This window comes from Pan paniscus, chromosome 4 (genome assembly GCF_029289425.2).
Source record: "Pan paniscus chromosome 4, NHGRI_mPanPan1-v2.0_pri, whole genome shotgun sequence".
NCBI classification, from domain to species: Eukaryota; Metazoa; Chordata; class Mammalia; order Primates; family Hominidae; genus Pan; species Pan paniscus.
The window spans coordinates 78,321,380-78,340,419 of record NC_073253.2 but is presented as its reverse complement, the minus strand read 5'-3'; the positions used below and the strand labels follow the sequence as shown (position 1 = coordinate 78,340,419).

Sequence of the window (19,040 nt, the reverse complement as noted above, 5' to 3'; positions counted from 1 at the left end):
CGTTGGAATGGTGGGAATAATGTGGAGAGGATGCTTTCTCCACTGAAGTGGGGTCACATGAGCAAGCTTTGGTGGTGGAAGGGGCCACCAGGGGATTCATGGCCTAAACTAGATGGAATGGTAGATACTCACTGGACTGATGTGAGGGGAAGGGATGTGTGAGATGCTAGCAGGACTATGAGATCTGTCTCTTCAGGGTAATGGGGCATGTTAGGAAAGTGAGAAGGAAAGTGAGAAAGATACCACCAAAAGGACATGTTCAGCCAGGCACAATGGCTCATGCCTGTAATCTCAGCACTTTGAGAGGCTGAGGTGGGCAGATCGCTTGAGCTCAGGAGTTGGAGACCAGCCTGGGCAACATGGTGAAACTCTGTCTCTACCAAAAATACAAAAAATTAGCTAGGCATAGTGGTGCACACCTGTAGTCCCAGCTACTCAGGAGGCTGAGGTGCGGGAATGGCTTGAGCCTGGGAGGCAGAGGTTGCAGTGAGCTGAGATTACACGACTGTACTCCAGGCTGGGTGACAGAGCAAGGCCCCCTCTCCAAAAAAAAAAAAAAAAAAAAAAAAAGGACATGTTCTCACAAATTGATATTTTGTAGGGGGTAAGTGGCTCTAGAGATAGAAAGTGGTGGCTGGGATTAGAATGGGCATTAACTGTAAAGTGGGCATGAGGGATCTTATTAGAGTGATGAAAATGTCCTAAACTGATTTATGGTGATGGTCACACAACTTGGTAAATTTCCTAAAAATCATTGAATTATACATTTGAAACAGATGAATTATATATGTTGGATATGCCTCAGTAAAGTCATCTTTTAAAGAGTCTCTTTTTTTGTTTTTAATGGATCTTTTCATGGACCAGCATTTTTTTGTGGTGCCGCCACTGTGCTGGTGCATGAGGGTGCACAGACTAAATAGTTTATTTATTTATTTATTTTTTGAGACAGAGTTTCGCTCTTGTTGCCCAGGCTGGAGTGCAGTGGTGTGATCTCGGCTCACCGCAACTTCCGCCTCCCGGGTTCAAGCAGTTCTCCTGCCTCAGCCTCCCGAGTAGCTGGGATTATAGGCACGCACCACCACCCCTGGCTAATTTTGTATTTTTAGTGGAGACAGGGTTTCTCCATGTTGAGGCTGGTCTCGAACTCCTGACCTCAGGTGATCCGCCCACCTCGGCCTCCCAAAGTGCTGGGATTACAGGCGTGAGCCACCGTGCCCGGCCCGACTAAATAGTTTTACAAAGGGCAAAAATAGGCAATTCTCAAGACAAATGACTACTAAGAATTTTGACCTCAGTAGTCATCACTGACTTGTGGATTTGAAGTAAAGTGAGGTAGCTTTTGGTTATTAGACTGGCAAGGATTATAAAGAGCGACAAGAGTGACAAGAATGTAAAGAGTCAGAAGAGCACAGTGGCTCCCGCTGGTAATCCCAGCACTTAGGGAAGCTAAGGTGAGCAGATCACTTGAGGTCAGGAATTCGAGACCAGCCTGGCCAACGTGAAGAAACCTTGTCTCTACTAAAAATACAAAAATTAACCGGGCATGATGGTGGGTGCCTGTAATCCCAGCTACTCCAAAGGCTGAGGCAGGAGAATTGCTTGAACCTGGGAGGTGGAGGATGCAGTGAGCCGGTATCACGCCACTGCACTCCAGCCTGGGTGACAGAGCGAGACTCCACCTCAAAAATAAATAATTAAAAAAAAAGAGTGACAATATTCAGGAACACATGGGTTCTCTAAGACACCACTGATGGGATTCTAAGTTGTCACCCTCTTGCTAAAGGAAAGATTGGCAGTACATATGAAAGAATTTGAATGTGCTTATGATCCAGTAAGACCTTTGACCTAGGAAATCCCCCTAAAGGTATTTATCTTCAGGAGACTTCACCATCAACATGCTGAAACTTTGCACACTTTTATCTCCAGACCAGTCTGCTGCCCCCAAATCCATTCAGATATCCAGCTGCCTCACAACTACCACATGAGCACCTCAAACTCAAGGTGTCCAGAACTTCTGAATAGATCTATGCATTCAGAATAGGTCAGATAGACCCTTCCCCAGAAAGCTGCTCTACAGCCTCAGGTGATGACTGCTCACTCCATCCTTTCAGGTGCTCAGATACCTAGACACCACCTGTCTCAGTCCATTTGTGCTGCTATAACAAAAATACCACAGATTGGGTATTTCATAAAAACAGAAACTTATTTCTCACAGTTCTAGAGGCTGGGAAGCCCAAGATCAAGGCACCAGCAAGCTTGGTGTCTAGTAAGGGTGTGGGCTCTGCTTCCAAGATAGCACCTTGTTGCTCCATCCTCCAGAGGGGATAAATGCTGTGTCCTCTTACAGTAGGAAGAATGGAAGAGCAGAAAAGGCCTTGCTAGTTCTTCCAGTCCTTTTATTAGGTAGCTAATCCCATTCACGAGGCCTCTGGCCCCATGATATAATTACATCCTAAATGCCTCACCTCTTAATGCTATCACATTGGGATTTAAGTTCCAACACTGGGATTTTGGAGGGACACATACACTAAAACCATAGTACCATCTCAACTCCTCACATCCCATATCCAATCAAAAAGCAAAAGCTGTTGTCTCTAGCTTCATAATTGATGATGATTTTGGCCATTTCTTACCATTTTCACTGCTATTCTACAGTGAGCCACCTTTTCCCTCACTGGAATTCCTGTAGATGTTATTCTCTCTGGTCTCTGCTTCTAACCTTGCTCAGTCATAGTCTATTCCCAACACAGAAACAAAGGGGTCATATTAAAACATAATACATTTCACATTCGTCCTCTGCTCAAAACTCAGTGGCTCCCCAATTTGCACAAAGGTCTTTAACAACAGCCTAGAAGTCTTTGCATAAATGGGTCTCTGTTACCTCTCCTAACTTAACTCCTATTACTCCTCACTCACTACTTTTCAGCCACAAAGGCCTCCTTGCTGTTTCTCCAACACAGCAGGTATGATTCCAGTTTACCACTTTTACGCTGGCTGTTCCCTCTGTCTGGAACACTCTTCTCCCAGGTAGCTGCATGGCCAACTCTTTGCCTTCTTCAAGTCTTTATTCAATGTATTCTTCCCAGTGGGGCTACTCTAACTGCAGAATTTAAAATTTCAACCTGACTTCCAACCCTTTGCATGCTGGAACCTTTGTAGCCTGTTCAGTGTTTCGTTTAGGGTTTCACTCCCATTGCCCAGGCTGGAGTGCAATGGCGCAGTCTTGGTTCACTACAGCCTCTGCCTCCCAGGATCAAGCGATTCTCTAGCCTCAGCCTCCCAAGTAGCTAGGACCGGAGGTGCACACAACTGCACCTGCCTAATTTTTGTATTTTTTATAGACGTGGGGTCTCACCATGTTGCCTAGGCTGATCTTGAACTCCTGAGTTCAAATGATCCACGCGCCTCAGTCTCCCCAAGTGCTGGGATTCCAGATGTGAGCCACAGCACCCAGCCTTTTCAGTGTTTTCTATTTCTTGTAGCCCATCTCACTTTCTAACACACCTTATAGATGGATGCTTACTTTAATAGGTGTATCATGTCTGTTTGCCCCACTAGATTGTAAGCTCCACAAAGACAGGAATCTTGGTTCACTTCTGTGTCCTCAAATGCCTATAACAGTGCCTAGCTTGTAGTAGTTATTCAATAACTATTTGAATGAATAATGAGTGAGTGAATTTGTAATGAACAACTAGTAATTTTATGAACAAAAATAGCATCATGTCAAGAGGAAGAAAAGTGAAATGAGTTCCTACATATGTGTTCTGATGCTCCTCAGTTCCCTGATGAGGTGAGACTGACTCAATCATGTACAGCAAAGTCTGACTCCCACCACTCCCTGTTGTACCACCCCTCTGGGAAAATGTGGCAAACCTCATCAAGATAAGTTGTGTGGTAGAGCTGTGTGGCTAGAGTTCTAATTTGATTGTGTATAGACTGCAGGTAAATCTTAGAGAATTATAAGGAACCTTGATCCACTCACAGTAATTTAATAAAGAAATGCAATCACTGGCAAATAGAAGCCTAGAGATTCTCTCTCTTTTTAGGGCCAGTATCTCTGCAGTACGTTTTATAAAATCAGTTCTCATCGTTGATCAAGAATTTTCTGCTTCATTTAGCTTCCGAGTTCCTATTTCCAACAGGTGTATGGGTACTGTAAAACGCTTTTATTGATTCATAAAGAAAGGAGGTGCATGAAAACCTTTGAGGAAACCAAATCTTCATGTAAGCTTACGTGATAGAAAGGCCATACTGTTATTCCCTTCCTGTGATGCTTTATGGGAGTTGAAATGTGCAGTGCATCATATTGGTGGAGTTACTTTGTTGTAAGAGTGTAAATTTAAGTCATTCATGATAGTTCGAGATGTGAACTTTCAAGATCAATATGAAAGTGAAACTTTGTTGCATGGAGATCAAAATAATTTTTTTCATTGATCATATCATTTAGCTGCTTTTTATCTGGTGTTTTCTGTAGTTCTCCCTCTTCGTACTCCTTAAATCTAGGAGCTCTTAGCAGTAAACAGAAAAAGAACTACCTCTGCTTCAGCACAGAGGGATATTGCAGCTAATGGTCCAATGAGTGCCAAGAGGTGGAATTTAACCAGGGAAAGGTGGAGGATGGACACTTAATGCTGATTGACACAAATGTAGCTGCTGCCTTAGAAGCTGGTATCCTGAATTTAGTTAGAGTGTTATGCAATCATAGAGTAAAATATCTATCTCTTTCTTACTCCTCTTAATATAATTCTACCTCTGTTCTCTCTTAAAGAGAAGTTTATTTTCAGCTGGACTCAGTGACTCATGCCTGTAATCCCAGAACTTTGGGAGGCCGAGGCAGGAGAATCACTTGAGGCTAGGAGTTTGAGACCAGCCTGGGCAACATAGCAAGACCCCATTTCTATCATACAAAAAATAAACTAGCTGGGAGTGGTGGCCTGCGCCTATAGTCACAGCCACTTGGGAGGCTGAGGCAGGAGGATCACTTGAACCCAAGAGTTCAAGACTGCAATGAGGTTTGTTTTGTTTTGTTTCATTTTGTTTTGAGACAGAGTCTCACTCCATCACCCAGGCTGGAATGTAGTGGTGCCATCTTGGCTCTCTGCAATGTCCACTTCCAGGGCTCAAGCAATTCTCCTGTTTCAGCCTCCCAAGTAGCTGGGATTACAGGCACCCGCTACCACGCCCAGCTAATTTTTGTATTTTTAGTAGAGATGGGGTTTCACCATGTTGGCCGGGCTGGTCTCTAACTCCCGACCTCAGGTGATCTGCCCACCTTGGCCTCCAAAAGTGCTGGGATTACAGGCGTGAGCCACCGCACCCAGCTGGCTGCAGTGAGTTATGCTTGCAGCACTGCATTTCAGGCTGGGCGACAGAGTGAGATCTTGTCTCACAAAAAAGAAAAAAAAATTTATTTTCAATATTGGTTTGAGTTTTAAGATGCGTATTGGTTTATATTAATCATTGGTATCAAGAATAGAATGTCATTGAGCTCCTTTTACAGGTTTAATGTTGGGGAAAAGACCAATTATAAACTGACTTATTTTGTGTATTTTCCCATTATACATCGAGAACTATGATTTTACTCGTAAGCTACCAAGCTAATGCACCAGAGTTTTATGGATGTCGGCAGAAGACAGACTCCTGGCTCAAAGATGAAAAACGTTCATTACTGACAGAAATAGCAGTATCCAGAGTATCAGCATATTTGCACTGGCTTCCTAAGCCCCAGTTCCTTCAGGGCAGTATGGACCTCTGTCTTGGTGTATAGATGAGTGTGACTTAAATTCCACTGCTAAACTATGTGGTGTCCGGGTGCAGTGGCTCACACCTGTAATGCCAGCACTTTGGGAGGCCAAGGCAGGAGGATTGCTTGAGCCTGGGAGGTTGAGGCTGCAGTGAGCCATGATCGTGCTACTGCATTCCAGGGACATAGTGAGACCCTGTCTCAGAAACAAACAATAAACTATGTAATGGTAACAAGATTTGGTAGCTGATAATTTGAATTGGGCATGAATGACTAATAATGTATCATTGGTCAGAAAAAAATCTCGAATAAATATTTACCCTAATTATTTCTTCACTCAGCATGTGTCTCCCAATTTAAATTTTGTGATAACAATAATTAAATGTACACATTTTGTAATGAAGAAGACATATTTGTTTATTTGTATTCTGTATTAGTTTTTCACACTGCTAATAAAGACACACCCGAGACTGGGTGATATATAGAGGAAAGAAGTTTAATGGACTTACAGTTCCATGTGGCTGGGGAGGCCTCACAATCATGGTAGAAGGCAAATGAGGAGCAAAGTTACATCTTACATGGCAGCAGGCAAGAGAGCATGTGCAGGGGAATTCCCCTTTATAAAACCATCGGATCTCGTGAGACTTACTCACTCTCACGAGAACAGCACGGGAAACACCCACTGCTATGATTCAGTTACCTCCCACCAGGTCCCTCCCATGACATGTGGCAATTATGGGAGCTACAATTCAAGATGAGATTTGGGTGGGCACCCAGCCAAACCATATCATATTCCCTGCTCTAGATTCCAGATAAGGGAGAGGAGGGAGGCGGTGCTCAGCCCCAGCCGTTTATGCTGAGTAGAGGAGGTGAGAAGTAGTTGGTAGTGGCTTCCTCAGTCTCTTCCTTCAGAGAGCAGTTGGAATGCACTGTTGTAGTCACATCTACTCCTAGGCCTAGACTCTGACCTGTTTTCAAAGTCTCATATACCTAAGCCCTGGCTCACTCTCTCTCCCTTTCTTTATTAGCAAAGAAATCGATTATCTTCAGGAAAGGTATTATGAGCACACTGAAGATATCAGTCACTTTTTTTTTTTTTTTTTTTTCAGACAAGGTCTTACTCTGTAACCAAGGGTGGAGTGAGGTGGCAGAGTCATGGCTCACTGCAGCCTTGACCTCCTAGGCTCAAGCGATCTTCCCGCCTCAGGCTCCCAAGTAGCTGGGACTACAGGTGTGCACCACCACACCTGTTAATTTTTTGTAGAGATGGAGTCTCACTATGCTGCTCAGGCTGGGATGTCAGCCACTCTTACCAGACAATATTCAGCCAAAAAAATTCCACCTTGAGTCCCTTAAGGACAATTTGACTCTGTCTAGGGAGGCTTGTGGAATCTGTGAGGAAATTCAGTGTAGTAGGGAGGCGATACCTGAGAGAGAGTGCCCTTGGCAACCTGGGTCCCATCCCTCTTATGGAGCTGTCCAAACTTGCCCCCATTTCTCAGCTAGGACTTCCCTGGGAAATTAATCTGTATAGATTTAACACTTCCTCTCAACCAGTTGTTCTCTGGGAACCTGTAGATTTACAGCATCAGACAGTTCTCTGAGTTAATTAGGCTTAGCAGGTTTTCAAAAGACCACAAACAGCTTTGTAGCCTCCCATTACTTCTTAGGGGAGGGAAAATCCTGGGCACAAACAATTAATTGCTCTCCATCCATCCTGTGTGTCCAACAAGGTGACTATTAGCAGCTAGTACTGTCCTATAAACTCAGACCCTGTCATAATAACTCATCTGTAAACATCCCCTTGTGGTTGGTGTTTATTCTCCTGTTGTCTATGTAGGGACCTGACATACTCAGATGAAGTAAGAGTGCCTGCTTCGGTGAAAAGTCTTCAGAATTCTCTTGTGTTTATGTCATTGTAGTACAAGCCAGTGTCCAGTGGTGGTGATACAAGTTACTTTGTTTTTTTGTTTCTTTCTTTTTTTTTTTTTTTTTTTTTGTGGCAGAGTCTCCCTCGGTTGCCTAGGCTGGAGTGCCCTGGTGCCATCTCGGCTCACTGCAACCTCCGACTCCTGGGTTCAAGCAATTCTCCTGCCTCAGCCTCCTGAGTAGCTGGGATTACAGGCGCGTGCCACCACGCCCGGCTAATTTTTGTATTTTTAGTAGAGATGGGGTTTCAGCATGTTGGTCAGGCTGGTCTCGAACTCCTGACCCCATGATCCACCCGCCTTGGCCTCCTGAAGTGCTGGAATTACATGCGTGAGCCAACACACCTGGCCATTTTTTTTTTTTTTTTTTAAAGTAGAGACAGCTTCCTGCCATGTTGCCCAGGCTGGTCTTGAACCCCTGGGCTCAAGCGACCCTCCTACCGTGGCCTCCAAAAGCTCTGAGATTACAGGTGTCAGCCACAGCGTCTGCCCCCAAGTTACTGTGAATTGCACACATAGACACCCATGGTTCAACTTGGCAGTACCCGCCATGGGTTCACACTATGTGCCAGGCATTAATAATTGATGGCTGAATGCCCAAGATGATTTTCAGAGGTACCTGGAAATTGTTTCTTCCAAAGGTTTTGGCAAAACAGTCAAATATCAAAACTATACAGCTGCCTCAAGCCCTCTTTTAATAGAATCCCGGCATAGATAAATTATGTAAGTCTTCAGCCTTCTGACATCTCCCTGTATTTGCCCCTCTCTTATCTATTTTCTTGTCTTTCTTGGTGTTTAAACTCCAGGCAGCTTTATTCCTCCAGCTTTTCTAAGCCCCCACCCTCACCCGCCAACCTCTTCCCGGGACTCCCACCCTTGGAGAGCCCAGACTCCAGAATTATGATAGAGCATCAAGGGACAGAGGAGTTGCTCAAAACTTTCTGCCTGGTGAGGTAAAGAACTGCAACTGGCCAGACGCAGTGCCTCGCTCCTGTAATTCCAGCACTTTGGGAGGCTGAGGCGGGCGGATCACTTGAGGCCAGGAGTTCGAGACCAGCCTGGCCAACGTGGCAAAACCCTGTCTCTACTGAAAATACAAAAAATTAGGCAGGCATGGTGGTGTGCACCCGTAATCCCAGCAACTTGGGAGGCTGAGGCAGGAGAATCACTTGAACCTGGGAGGTGGAGGCTGCAGTGAGCTGAGATCACACCACTGCACTCCAGCCTGGGCAACAGAGTGAGACTGTGTCTCTTAAAGAGAACTACAATAGATTTCAGAGGGAAAGTTCTAGGTTAAAACTCATGAACCTCATTTCTGGATACTGTGGTCTTTCCATTTGTCTTAAAGTCATCCTGCAAAGGTCAAAGTCAAATAAATCTTAATTGAATTAATAATTTTGCATGCCAGAGGAAAATTGCAAATTAAAAAAATATGTGATGGAGAAGTGTCTGAAAGACTAACCATACCTGTTTATGGAGAGGAAGCCTTCTGTTTTTCTAGAGGACATGATTGTATTACATTTCTTTCTCAAATACTGACTTCAGAGTTTACTGTAATGATTCTAATGCTGGGTAAGGATCCTACTGAACAGAAAAAGGGACTTGAATGTATGAAATAGTCAGAAGGGGTTGGAAAAGTTACATAAATCATTTAAATACACATGGATGGAGAATGCGGAGGCCTCATGTTGAAGGTGGTTTAAAGAATTCTAAGAATGGCCAGGCATGGTGGCTCACGCCTGTAATCCTAGAACTTTGGGAGGCCGAGGTGGGCGGATCACGAGGTCAGGAGATCGCGACCATCCTGGCTAACACGGTGAAACCCCGTCTCTACTAAAAGTACAATTAGCCAGGTGTGGTGGCAGGTGCCTGTAGTCCCAGCTATTCAGGAGGCTGAGGCAGGAGAATGGTGTGAACCCGGGAGGCGGAGTTGGCACTGAGCCAAGATCACACCGCTGCCCTCTAGCCTGGGCGACAGAGCGAGACTCCATCTCAAAAAAAAAAAAAAAAAAGAATTCTAAGAAAATACCCCCCATTTAAAGTCTCTTTCTCACCAGCTTGCTGCAGCATCCGTAATTCATTCATTGCCCTTTGTCTGCAGGAAGACCTTAGAAAATTCAGTGTCCAGGAAGGAATAAAATAACCTGTCATACAGTTCCTTTAAGGTGACAGGGTCTTATTTATTGCCAGGAAGCTGGAGAGGACAGGGAGATGGTGCTGAACTCAAACTCCTCTTGGCTTTGTCATTTTGCCAAGAATGGACCCTGCAGAAGAAGTAAAATACTGTCTCAGTCACAGGCACCTTCCAAGGTTCTTGGAACTTCCATGAGAGTACAGGGGAGAAAGATATCTAAGTTCTTATACTCTGAATCAATAGGCCAGACTTTTTGGTACTGAAAAGGTCTCTGCATACCACTCATCGTGCTGTTTAGAGATTTAACGTATTTAATAAAAAGTAGATTCCCAAAAAGCAATTTTAAATGAACTTTGTCTCCAAGCTAAATCTTTTTCAGGATGATCGTAAATGTTTCAGAGGCCTAAGACAACTTGGAGATAAAATGAATATTTCTGGCCAAGAGTGGTAGCTCACGCCTGTAATCCCAGCACTTTGGGAGCCTGAGGTGGGTGGATCACCTGAGGTCAGGAGTTCCAGACCAGCCTGGCCAACATGGTGAAACCCCATCTCTACTAAGATACAAAAAAATTAGCCGGGCATGGTGGTGGGCACCTGTAATTCTAGCTACTCGGGAGGGTGAGGCAGGAGAACCCCTTGAACCCAGGAGTTGGAGGTTGCAATGAGCTGAGATTGTGCCACTGCACTCCAGCCTGGGCAACAGAGTGAGACTCTGTCTCAAAAAAAAAAAAAAATTCATTTTTTCCGGGTTTATGTTTTGTGCTGTGCACCAGATCAATACTGTTGGGATGACTTGCTCCTCTTATCCCCAGAATTCTTCCTGGGAAACTAGTGTTCACAATTATTAGAATGTGAAAACAAATGAGATGATCCATTTTAACACCCTCACTTTACAGATGAGGAAACTAAAGTGCAGGGTTGACCATGACTTAAAGAGAATTGCACAGTGGACAGAGTATAGGCTTTGGAATCAGGCAGGTTTGGATCTGCTGCTCAGTAGTGATGTGAACTTGGGCAAGCTGATTGATATTTCCAAGCTGCAGTTTCATCTTCTGTTAAGACCGTTCTTAGGTAAATAGTGTCTATGAGGCACCTACTCAAAGAATGAACTCAAAATTTGCCCATAATAATACTGTATTCACTATGAACACAAAATTTGCCCAATAATACTATGTTCACTGTTTTTTAAAAATCGAGACATATTCACATAACAGAAAATTCACCATTTTAAAGTGTACATTTCATTGAGTTTTAGTGCTGGGTTGGGCAACCATCACCACTAATTCCAGAACATTTCCTTCACCCCCACAAAACCCTGGATCTATTAGCAGTCCCAATTCCCCTCTCCCCCAGCTCCTGGCAAGCACTAATCTTTCTGTCTCTATGGATTTGCCTGTTCTGGACATGTCATATAATGGAATCATGTAGCTTTTTGTGGTCTGACTTCTTTCACTTTGCATAATGTTTCTAGATTTCACCCATGTTGTAGCATATAATTTATTCCTTTTTTACTGACAAAGAATATTCCATTATATGGATATATCAACAGTTGTTTATCTGTTCATCAGTTGATGGAATGGAAGACCCAGCTGTCAGGTGTGATGGAAAACTGTTGCCATTGTTTTAATGTTAGGTCAAAGCCAGAATGAGGACTTGGGCATCCCACTCTCAATCTAGTCTTGTGTTTATGCCCTGCACTGTTTTTCTTGACATCTGAGCACATGTATTTTAAATAGTAGTGCTTTTCTGAAAGAAAATCTTAGAACCTGGCTACCTACTTTTAGGATTTTATACCTCTCCATGGATTTTTCCAGTATGGAAAAAATGTTTACAATGTAAAGAAATGAAATCTATACGTTATAGAAAAATTGTGCTGAGAGACAGGTTTAATTGTTATTTTTGAGACTAGTGGATGGTGTTTGTTTGTTTGTTTGAGATGGAGTCTTGCTCTGTCGCCCAGGCTGGAGTGCAGTGACGCGATCTCAGCTCACTGCAACCTCTGCCTTTTGGGTTCAAGCGATTCTCGTGCCTCAATTTTCTGAGTAGCTGAGACTACAGCCGCGCACCACCATGCCTGGTTAACTTTTGTATTTTTAGTAGAGACGGGGTTTCACCATGTTGGCCAGGCTGTTCTGGAACTCCTGACCTCATGTTATCCTCCTGCCTTGGCCTCCCAAAATGCGAGGATTACAGGCATGAGCCACCGCACCTGGCCTAGTGGATGGTCTTAATGCCTCTTTGTCCCTCTGTATTTTGCAGGGTGACCTGGCGTCTGTACAGTATCTTTTATCTGCCTGTTTTTGTACATGTAAGTTTACTACCATGGTTTCTAGCCTGGGATCAAAGAAGGTTTGGTTGATGTTTGAGTCATGAGTCCCCCCTCCCTTTTTTTTTGTTCACTTTAAAAAAAATTAAAATGGTCACTGTCATTCCATTAACGTGACCATTAGGTATGGGGAATATATGCCTTTGGGCCAGAATTTAGTGCATTTCAAGCACATCTGGTCACCTCTCCTTCCCGCTCCCTTGCATGCTACCTAAGTGAAAGCTCACTATGAGATGAGAGGAGGCCTTTGATGATCTGGCCTCCTTCCAATGTAATGTAATGACTGCCCCAGCTCTCAGGTCTGATTTCCCTGCTGACAAGATCCCAGAAGGCATGTTAATGTCTGTTTACCTGCAGTCATCATTTCTTCAGAGGCAGCATTGCATGTAGCCCCAGGCTTTTGCTGCGTGAGCATATGAAGTCCAGAAGCAGATCTGATTTGTGAAGGATTTGGTTGTTGACACTTTTGCTTGGGAACGAGTGATGTGTAGAATGTGGCAAGATTCCAGTGGAGAAGGCGTTGTCCTGGGTTCATCAGGGATTTGTGCTGCTTTATCTTAGGTAGCATGAGTGGAGGGTCCAGCCCAGCCTGGTTTCCTGACTTTGCACAAGGGTTTTCTTTGCCCAAGCTTTGATGATCCGGTCCCGAATACCCCTAATTACTCATTTCATTTGATGTTGTATTTTCTTATCGTTTTTAAGATCTGGAGCAGTTATCATGTCATGCTTCACATACCTTATCTCCTTTGTATTACTTCCTGCTTCTAAATACCTGCCAGCCCTCACATATATGAAAAAGCGACTGACCCTGACCCCTCTCCATGCTGAGTGTCCTTTATTCCTCCGACTGTTCCTGGTTGACACAGTCTCCAACAGCCTTTTGTCCTGGTCCTTCTTTGTCTATGTGTTTTCCACATTGTCAGTGCTCCTCCTAATGTGATGTCCAGACTGGAAATGACACTCCATGTGTGCTGTGATCAGCCTAAACTGGGACTGTTACCAAGACGTGAGCCTGATCCTCATTCAACACAGTGTACTGTTGCCACCAGTGCCTACTTAGCCAGTTGCCTATTTGTTTTGTTTTGTGTTTTTGGAGACAGGGTCTCACTCTGTCACCCAGGCTGGAATGCAGTGGCGTGATCTCGGTTCACTGCAGCCTCTGTCTCCCAGGCCCAAGTGATCCTCCCACCTCAGCCTCCCGAGTAGCTGGGATTACAGGCAGGGACCACCACACCGGACTAATTTTTGTATTTTTAATAGAGACGGGGTTTCGCTATGTTACCCAAGCTGGTCTCAAACCCCTGGACTCAAGCAGTCTGCCCACTTGGCCTCCCAAAGCGCTGGATTACAGGTGTGAGCCACTGCACCCAGCCATCAGTTGGCTTTTAATACCAGTCATTACCTGTTACCCCTGCTCAGTGAGGCATAGGCTCCCATTGTTGTGCTGTTGATTATTTGCTCCTAAGAGCAGAACTTTATACTTCCCCTAATCCACTCTATCCATTCTTTACCCTGGGGACTCATAGTTTTATTCCATTGCAACTATATGGATGGGAGCCTAGCATAATTCTGATGCAAGAAATGGTTGGAGTGAAGAAGAATTTTATTTTTTAATGATATGTTAGCATTGGCTCTGTTCCTAGAAAAATCCTTCTCCAACTCCTGATCCTACGGTACTTAAATTAGTCATTTCTAGTTCATGGGGTTTTGTGTTTGTTTTGGGAGTTTGGGGGTAATTGTTTGTATCAATTATTACATAGATGAAAAGAATGAATTGGGTGTTGAATCTCTTTAGGAAGCTCAATACCTCAGTCCATCGGCCAACTTGTCATCACTTGGGTGGACCCTCGAACGCGTCTGTCTGCTGTGCTGTGTAGGAAGGGTGTGTGGGGTTCTAACTGGCACCTCTCTGTCTGTTGCAGTTACCTGGCTGAGCAGTGCTGGAATGGCGGCTTTATCTACCTGATCATGCTGCGTCGCTTTAAGCACAAAGCCCACTCCACTTATAATGGCAACAGTAGCAACAGCTCTGAACCAGGAGAAACACCTACCCTGGAGCTGGGTGACCGAACTGCGAAAAAGGGGAAACGAACCAGAAAGTTTGGGGTCATCTCCAGGCCTCCTGCCAACAAGGCCCCTGAAGAATCCAAGGGCAGCGCTGGCTGTGAGGTGTCCAGTGACCCCAGCACTGAGCTGGAGAACGGCCCTGACCCTGAACTTGGAAACGGCCATGTCTTTCAGCTAGAAAATGGCCCAGATTCTCTCAAGGAGGTGGCTGGACCCCATCTAGAGAGGTCAGAAGTGGACAGAGGGACAGAGCATAGAATTCCAAAGACAGATGCTCCTCTGACCACAAGCAATGACAAACGCCGCTTCTCAAAAGGTGGGAAGACGGACTTCCAATCGAGTGACTGCCTGGCACGGGTAAGGTTTGGTTTGATTATGGAACCAGAATTTTATTTATCGTGTGTGTTTGTTTGTTTTTGCAGCCCAGCCCATGCGGGAAATACAAGCTGGGCTCAGAACCAGAATTTTGAAAGAAATATTGTTTGAAGTTGCTTTTAAGGTTTAAAAAATATACCTAAGATGACCTCGCATTGAGAAGCCAACAAATGCATTAAGAAAAGTGATCAGAGGAGAATGACAAAAAAGCTCCAGTCATTTTATCCTACTTAAATAAAGAGCTAGTCAAGTGATCCTAAGTGGAAAACTCAAGCCTTCTGTGTTAAAATTTGAGTCATGTGAGGTCCAGATAAAGTACTTCGCTGCATCGTTATTTATCGCTGCTGTCACCAGTGGAATCGCTGCTGCAAGGCCAAGAATTCCTGATGGCAGCTGACACCACAAACATCTAAGCCTCAGTATTACACAGGAAGGGTATTCAATACACAGGGAAGCATCTGCTTTTATTTTTAGCAGTTCAAAATTAGTGATGTTTTCATGGGATCACGTTATTACATTGCTGAGTTCTAGGGAAGTTTGGAAGCTTGACAAAAATCTCTGATACTATGAAATCCAGCTGTGAGGGTCAAAGTTGGTTACCACACCTGCTTTGCCTTTAGGTGTATTCTGAATGATAAGGGGTAAGCTTCTAGCCTCAAATGGTCTCCCTCATTATAACCAACATTCTGTCCTATGAGAATTGCATTTCTTTAGGGTAGACATGTTCATTCCAAGAATCTTCTTAGATATTCCTGCAGGCTCCATTTGAAACGATAAACTGCCTACGTGGATGCTGACTGGTTTCTTCTCTGACTCAGGAGATGCCCCTTAGGGATGAAAGAGAAAGTTATAAAGATCAAAATGGGCGTAGGAGTATCAAGTTGAGGCCAGGCGTGGCAGCTTGTGACTGTAGTCCCAGCACCTTGGGAGGCTAAGGATGGTAGATCGCTTGAGCTCAGGAGTGTGAGACCAACCTGGGCAACATGGTGGAACCCTGTCTCTACCAAAAATACAAAAAATTAGCTGGGGGCCTGAGTGAGAGGATCGCTTGAGTCTGGGAGGCGGAGGTTACAGTGAGCCAAGATTCTACCACTGCTCTTCATCCTGGGTGACAGAGCAATACCCTGTCTCAAAACAAGAAAAGAAGTATCAAGTTGAGTTTTGTCTGCTGAGAAATGGTGCCCTGGGGGTAAGTGTGATTTCTGCCATTATAGCCAAATGTACAATGGGTTGAAAAGAATTACAATAGCCCCTCTCTCAAGAGATTATGTTCCTTCATTTGAGGAGCTGGGTGATCTTCATAAAGTTGGACACAGAGAAGGCATTATTTGTAAATAGAATGTATGAATAAGAAAAAAGTTGATGTCTCCATCAATGATTTGCTACTAATTTTATGAGTTCCCCCAAAAAGGATTAAGGACAAAAAAAAAGATTATAATATACACCTCTTCCAAATTAAGGGCAGTGAAAATATTATAATGTGTTTCTTATCAGTGCATACCCTATCTTGATAGGATTTCTTCCCTAATGATTAGATTGTGCATACACAGAAAGCCTAATGTGAACAAAATAAGGTTGTGGGTATTGGCTCCCTTAATCATTTGAAGGTTTAAGGCACCAAAGAAGGTTGAATCTCACATATAGTCCCAAGAATAGGCCTTCATTTGACCTAGGACACAGTGGAAATAATTTGGAATGATTTTAAAACAAAGGGCCAGGTGCAGGGGCTCAGGCCTGTAATCCCAGCACTGTGGGAGGCCCAGGCAAGTAGATAACTTAATGCCAGGAGTTCAAGACCAGCCTGGCCAACATAGCAAAACCAAAAATACTAAAAATACAAAACTTAGCTGGGCATGGTTGCACATGCCTGTAATCCTAGCTACTCAGGAGGCTGAGGCACAAGAATCACTTGAACCTGGCAGGTGGAGGTTGCCGTGAGCCAGGAATCGCACCACCACCCTTCATCCTGGTCAACAGAGTGAGACTGTCTCAAAAACAAACAAAAGCTAAACTTTTAAGAGATTACTCATCCTCTGCTTACCTTAATTAAATGTAATAATACTATTAATAATAAATTTAATTAAAATTGAACTTCTGGCCGGGCGCAGTGGCTCACGCCTGTAATCCCAGCACTTTGGGAGGCCAAGGTGGGCGGATCACCTGAGGTCAGGAGTTCGAGACCAGCCTCAACATGGAGAAACCCCGTCTCTACTAAAAATACAAAATTAGCCGGGCATGGTGGTGCATGCCTGTAATCCCAGCTACTCGGGAGGCTGAGGTAGGAGAATTGCTTGAACCTGGGAGGCGGAGGTTGCGGTGAGCCAAGATCGCGCCATTGCACTCCAGCCTGGGCAACAAGAGCGAAACTCTTGTCTCAAAAAAAAAAAAAAAAAAAAAAAAATTGAACTTCTGGAGTCGCTATTTGAAGACTACACATATCACAGTTCCTTTACGTTGTTTTTATGCTCAAGGTCAAACATCCTATGAGGTGTAAATGAAAGAGTGAAAACAACCAAACTGATCCATTGCCTTTAGGGCATTTTTTTTAAAAAGCCGTATGCCTATAGAAAGGGGAGACTTGCCATCTGGAATTTGCATTCTTTGTAACTGTTTATAATTCATATTCTGATTTTTGGCCCCGGGTCATACTTTTTGTCTTGGTAAATCAGAATGGACCACACATTTTCTCAGGCTCGAATATTTTAGCACCCTTTTCAACCATAAAATTATCTTTATTAGGTGCATTTGCCCAGGATTGATAGGGTTGGCAAAAAGTAGATTTTCACAGCTTTCCCCCACATTCTGATGGCACCAAAATTGGAACCAATAGACCTTCATACAAGATTGTTTAAGTTCTTGGGATTTTTATTTTTAGTCCAGGACAGAGATCAAGGTCTTGCTAAAATGGAATTTCCAGAAAAACAGAAAATGCCTATTTACCTCTTAAGCCTTTGCGGGGGGCAGGGGGGAATTTCATTCCATTTGAATAATGGGAGATTAAACATGTCAGTATTTTTCCATTTCTGTCTTTATAATGATTTAATATAGCTGCAAAAACTTAATAAATGACAAAAGAGCTCATAATCATTCAGACCATTTTTGTTTGTCAGGTACTTCTTTTTCATAGACTGTTACTTGTTCTAAGAAAATGTTACATTAAAATAAACCCTCAGTCTTTCCTTTTCCATCCAGTTCCCTCTTAACAGAGCAACAGGAAATATATTTTCTTTAAACAAATTTTTCTTTTTAAAAAATGGTATTTTCTATAAAACATTAACTCACAATAATACATATATAAGCAGATGACTATTTAAAAAGACAAAGTTGGGTTTGTCCTCTAAAACAGAATCTCCTAGGACATAGACAAACTATTTTAGGCATGAGTTCAAAGTTCCTCATTATCTTCTTAGCAAAGATCTTTACTACTCTGAGAGTTTTTGCGAGTCTGCTTATATAGAATGTAATGTATTTTTGTAATGCTGCATGTTGAAAATGAATACAACCAAATGTAGTCACATAGCAAAAAAAGAACCCTACCACTTGCCAAGCAGACGAGTTTATTCATGACTGGCATGGGTATGTCTATGGGTACATTTGTGGTCTTTCCCTAGGAATCGTAATCTACCCTGTACACTACCAGACCCTTTTCCTATGCCTCCTCTGTAAGTGGTTCAGCAGAGACCTCATGCAGGCTTCCTGGATCTGCATCTGCAGAAACGGGTAGAAAACTCAGAAGGAGCGTCACACTCAGAACATCTCCCTGATGAGCCCTCACATTTGCATCAGAGGCAGCCTGAGGATGGTCCTTTTCCAGGAAGCCCCCTTGGTCACTGGGTGAACTCACATTGTCCTACATGGTAACATCTCCCAAGTCTGTGTCTGAGCCCTCAGCTCTCTCCTGAGCCCCTGAGTTTTGTGCCAACTGCCTGCAGGATGTCTCCATCTTGGATATATTTCACATCATGCCTAAAACTCAGCACATCATTTTCCCATACCGCTGAACCCACTCCAGTGCTCCAGGTCTCCCCATCCCCAAAGTTTGCCCAAGCTGGAAGTTTGATGAGATTCATTGGGGGTGACCAACCATCCTGGTTTGTCCAGAACTTCCCCTGGTTTCTCACTGAAAATCCTGGGAAACCCTCCGTCCTAGGGAGAGTGGGACAGCTGGTCATCTTGGAGTCACTTGAAGCACTGCCCACTGCCTTCTGCCATGTCTGGTCAATCACCAAGTCCCCTCAACTGTAGCTCCTTTTGAAATCCTGCAGCTCAACCTGCCACTCTCTTTACTCCCATAACTTCAGGTCAGGGCTAGGCTGCTTTCATTTTGCCCCCTGGGCTGTCACAGTACTCCCCTACCTGGGGCATCGCCCCACTCCTATCCCATTCATCCACTGTCCCAACTGCCACCAGAGGGACCTTTCTAAACAGCACATCTCATTACTCACACACATACACATAGGTGCACAA

General features: G+C 44.0%; 1 protein-coding gene across 5 annotated transcripts in view; it reads left to right on the top strand.

The window, feature by feature from the left end:
• Positions 1 to 19,040, top strand: part of PDZD2 (PDZ domain containing 2) — a 474,419-nt gene that overhangs the window by 333,540 nt on the left and 121,839 nt on the right. For all 5 annotated transcript variants that reach the window (XM_008971843.5, XM_034960222.3, XM_055112466.2 and 2 more), the window contains one exon: positions 14,054 to 14,555. In XM_008971843.5, the coding sequence (XP_008970091.3) occupies positions 14,054 to 14,555 (502 nt within the window). The remainder of the gene's footprint in view (positions 1 to 14,053; positions 14,556 to 19,040) is intronic.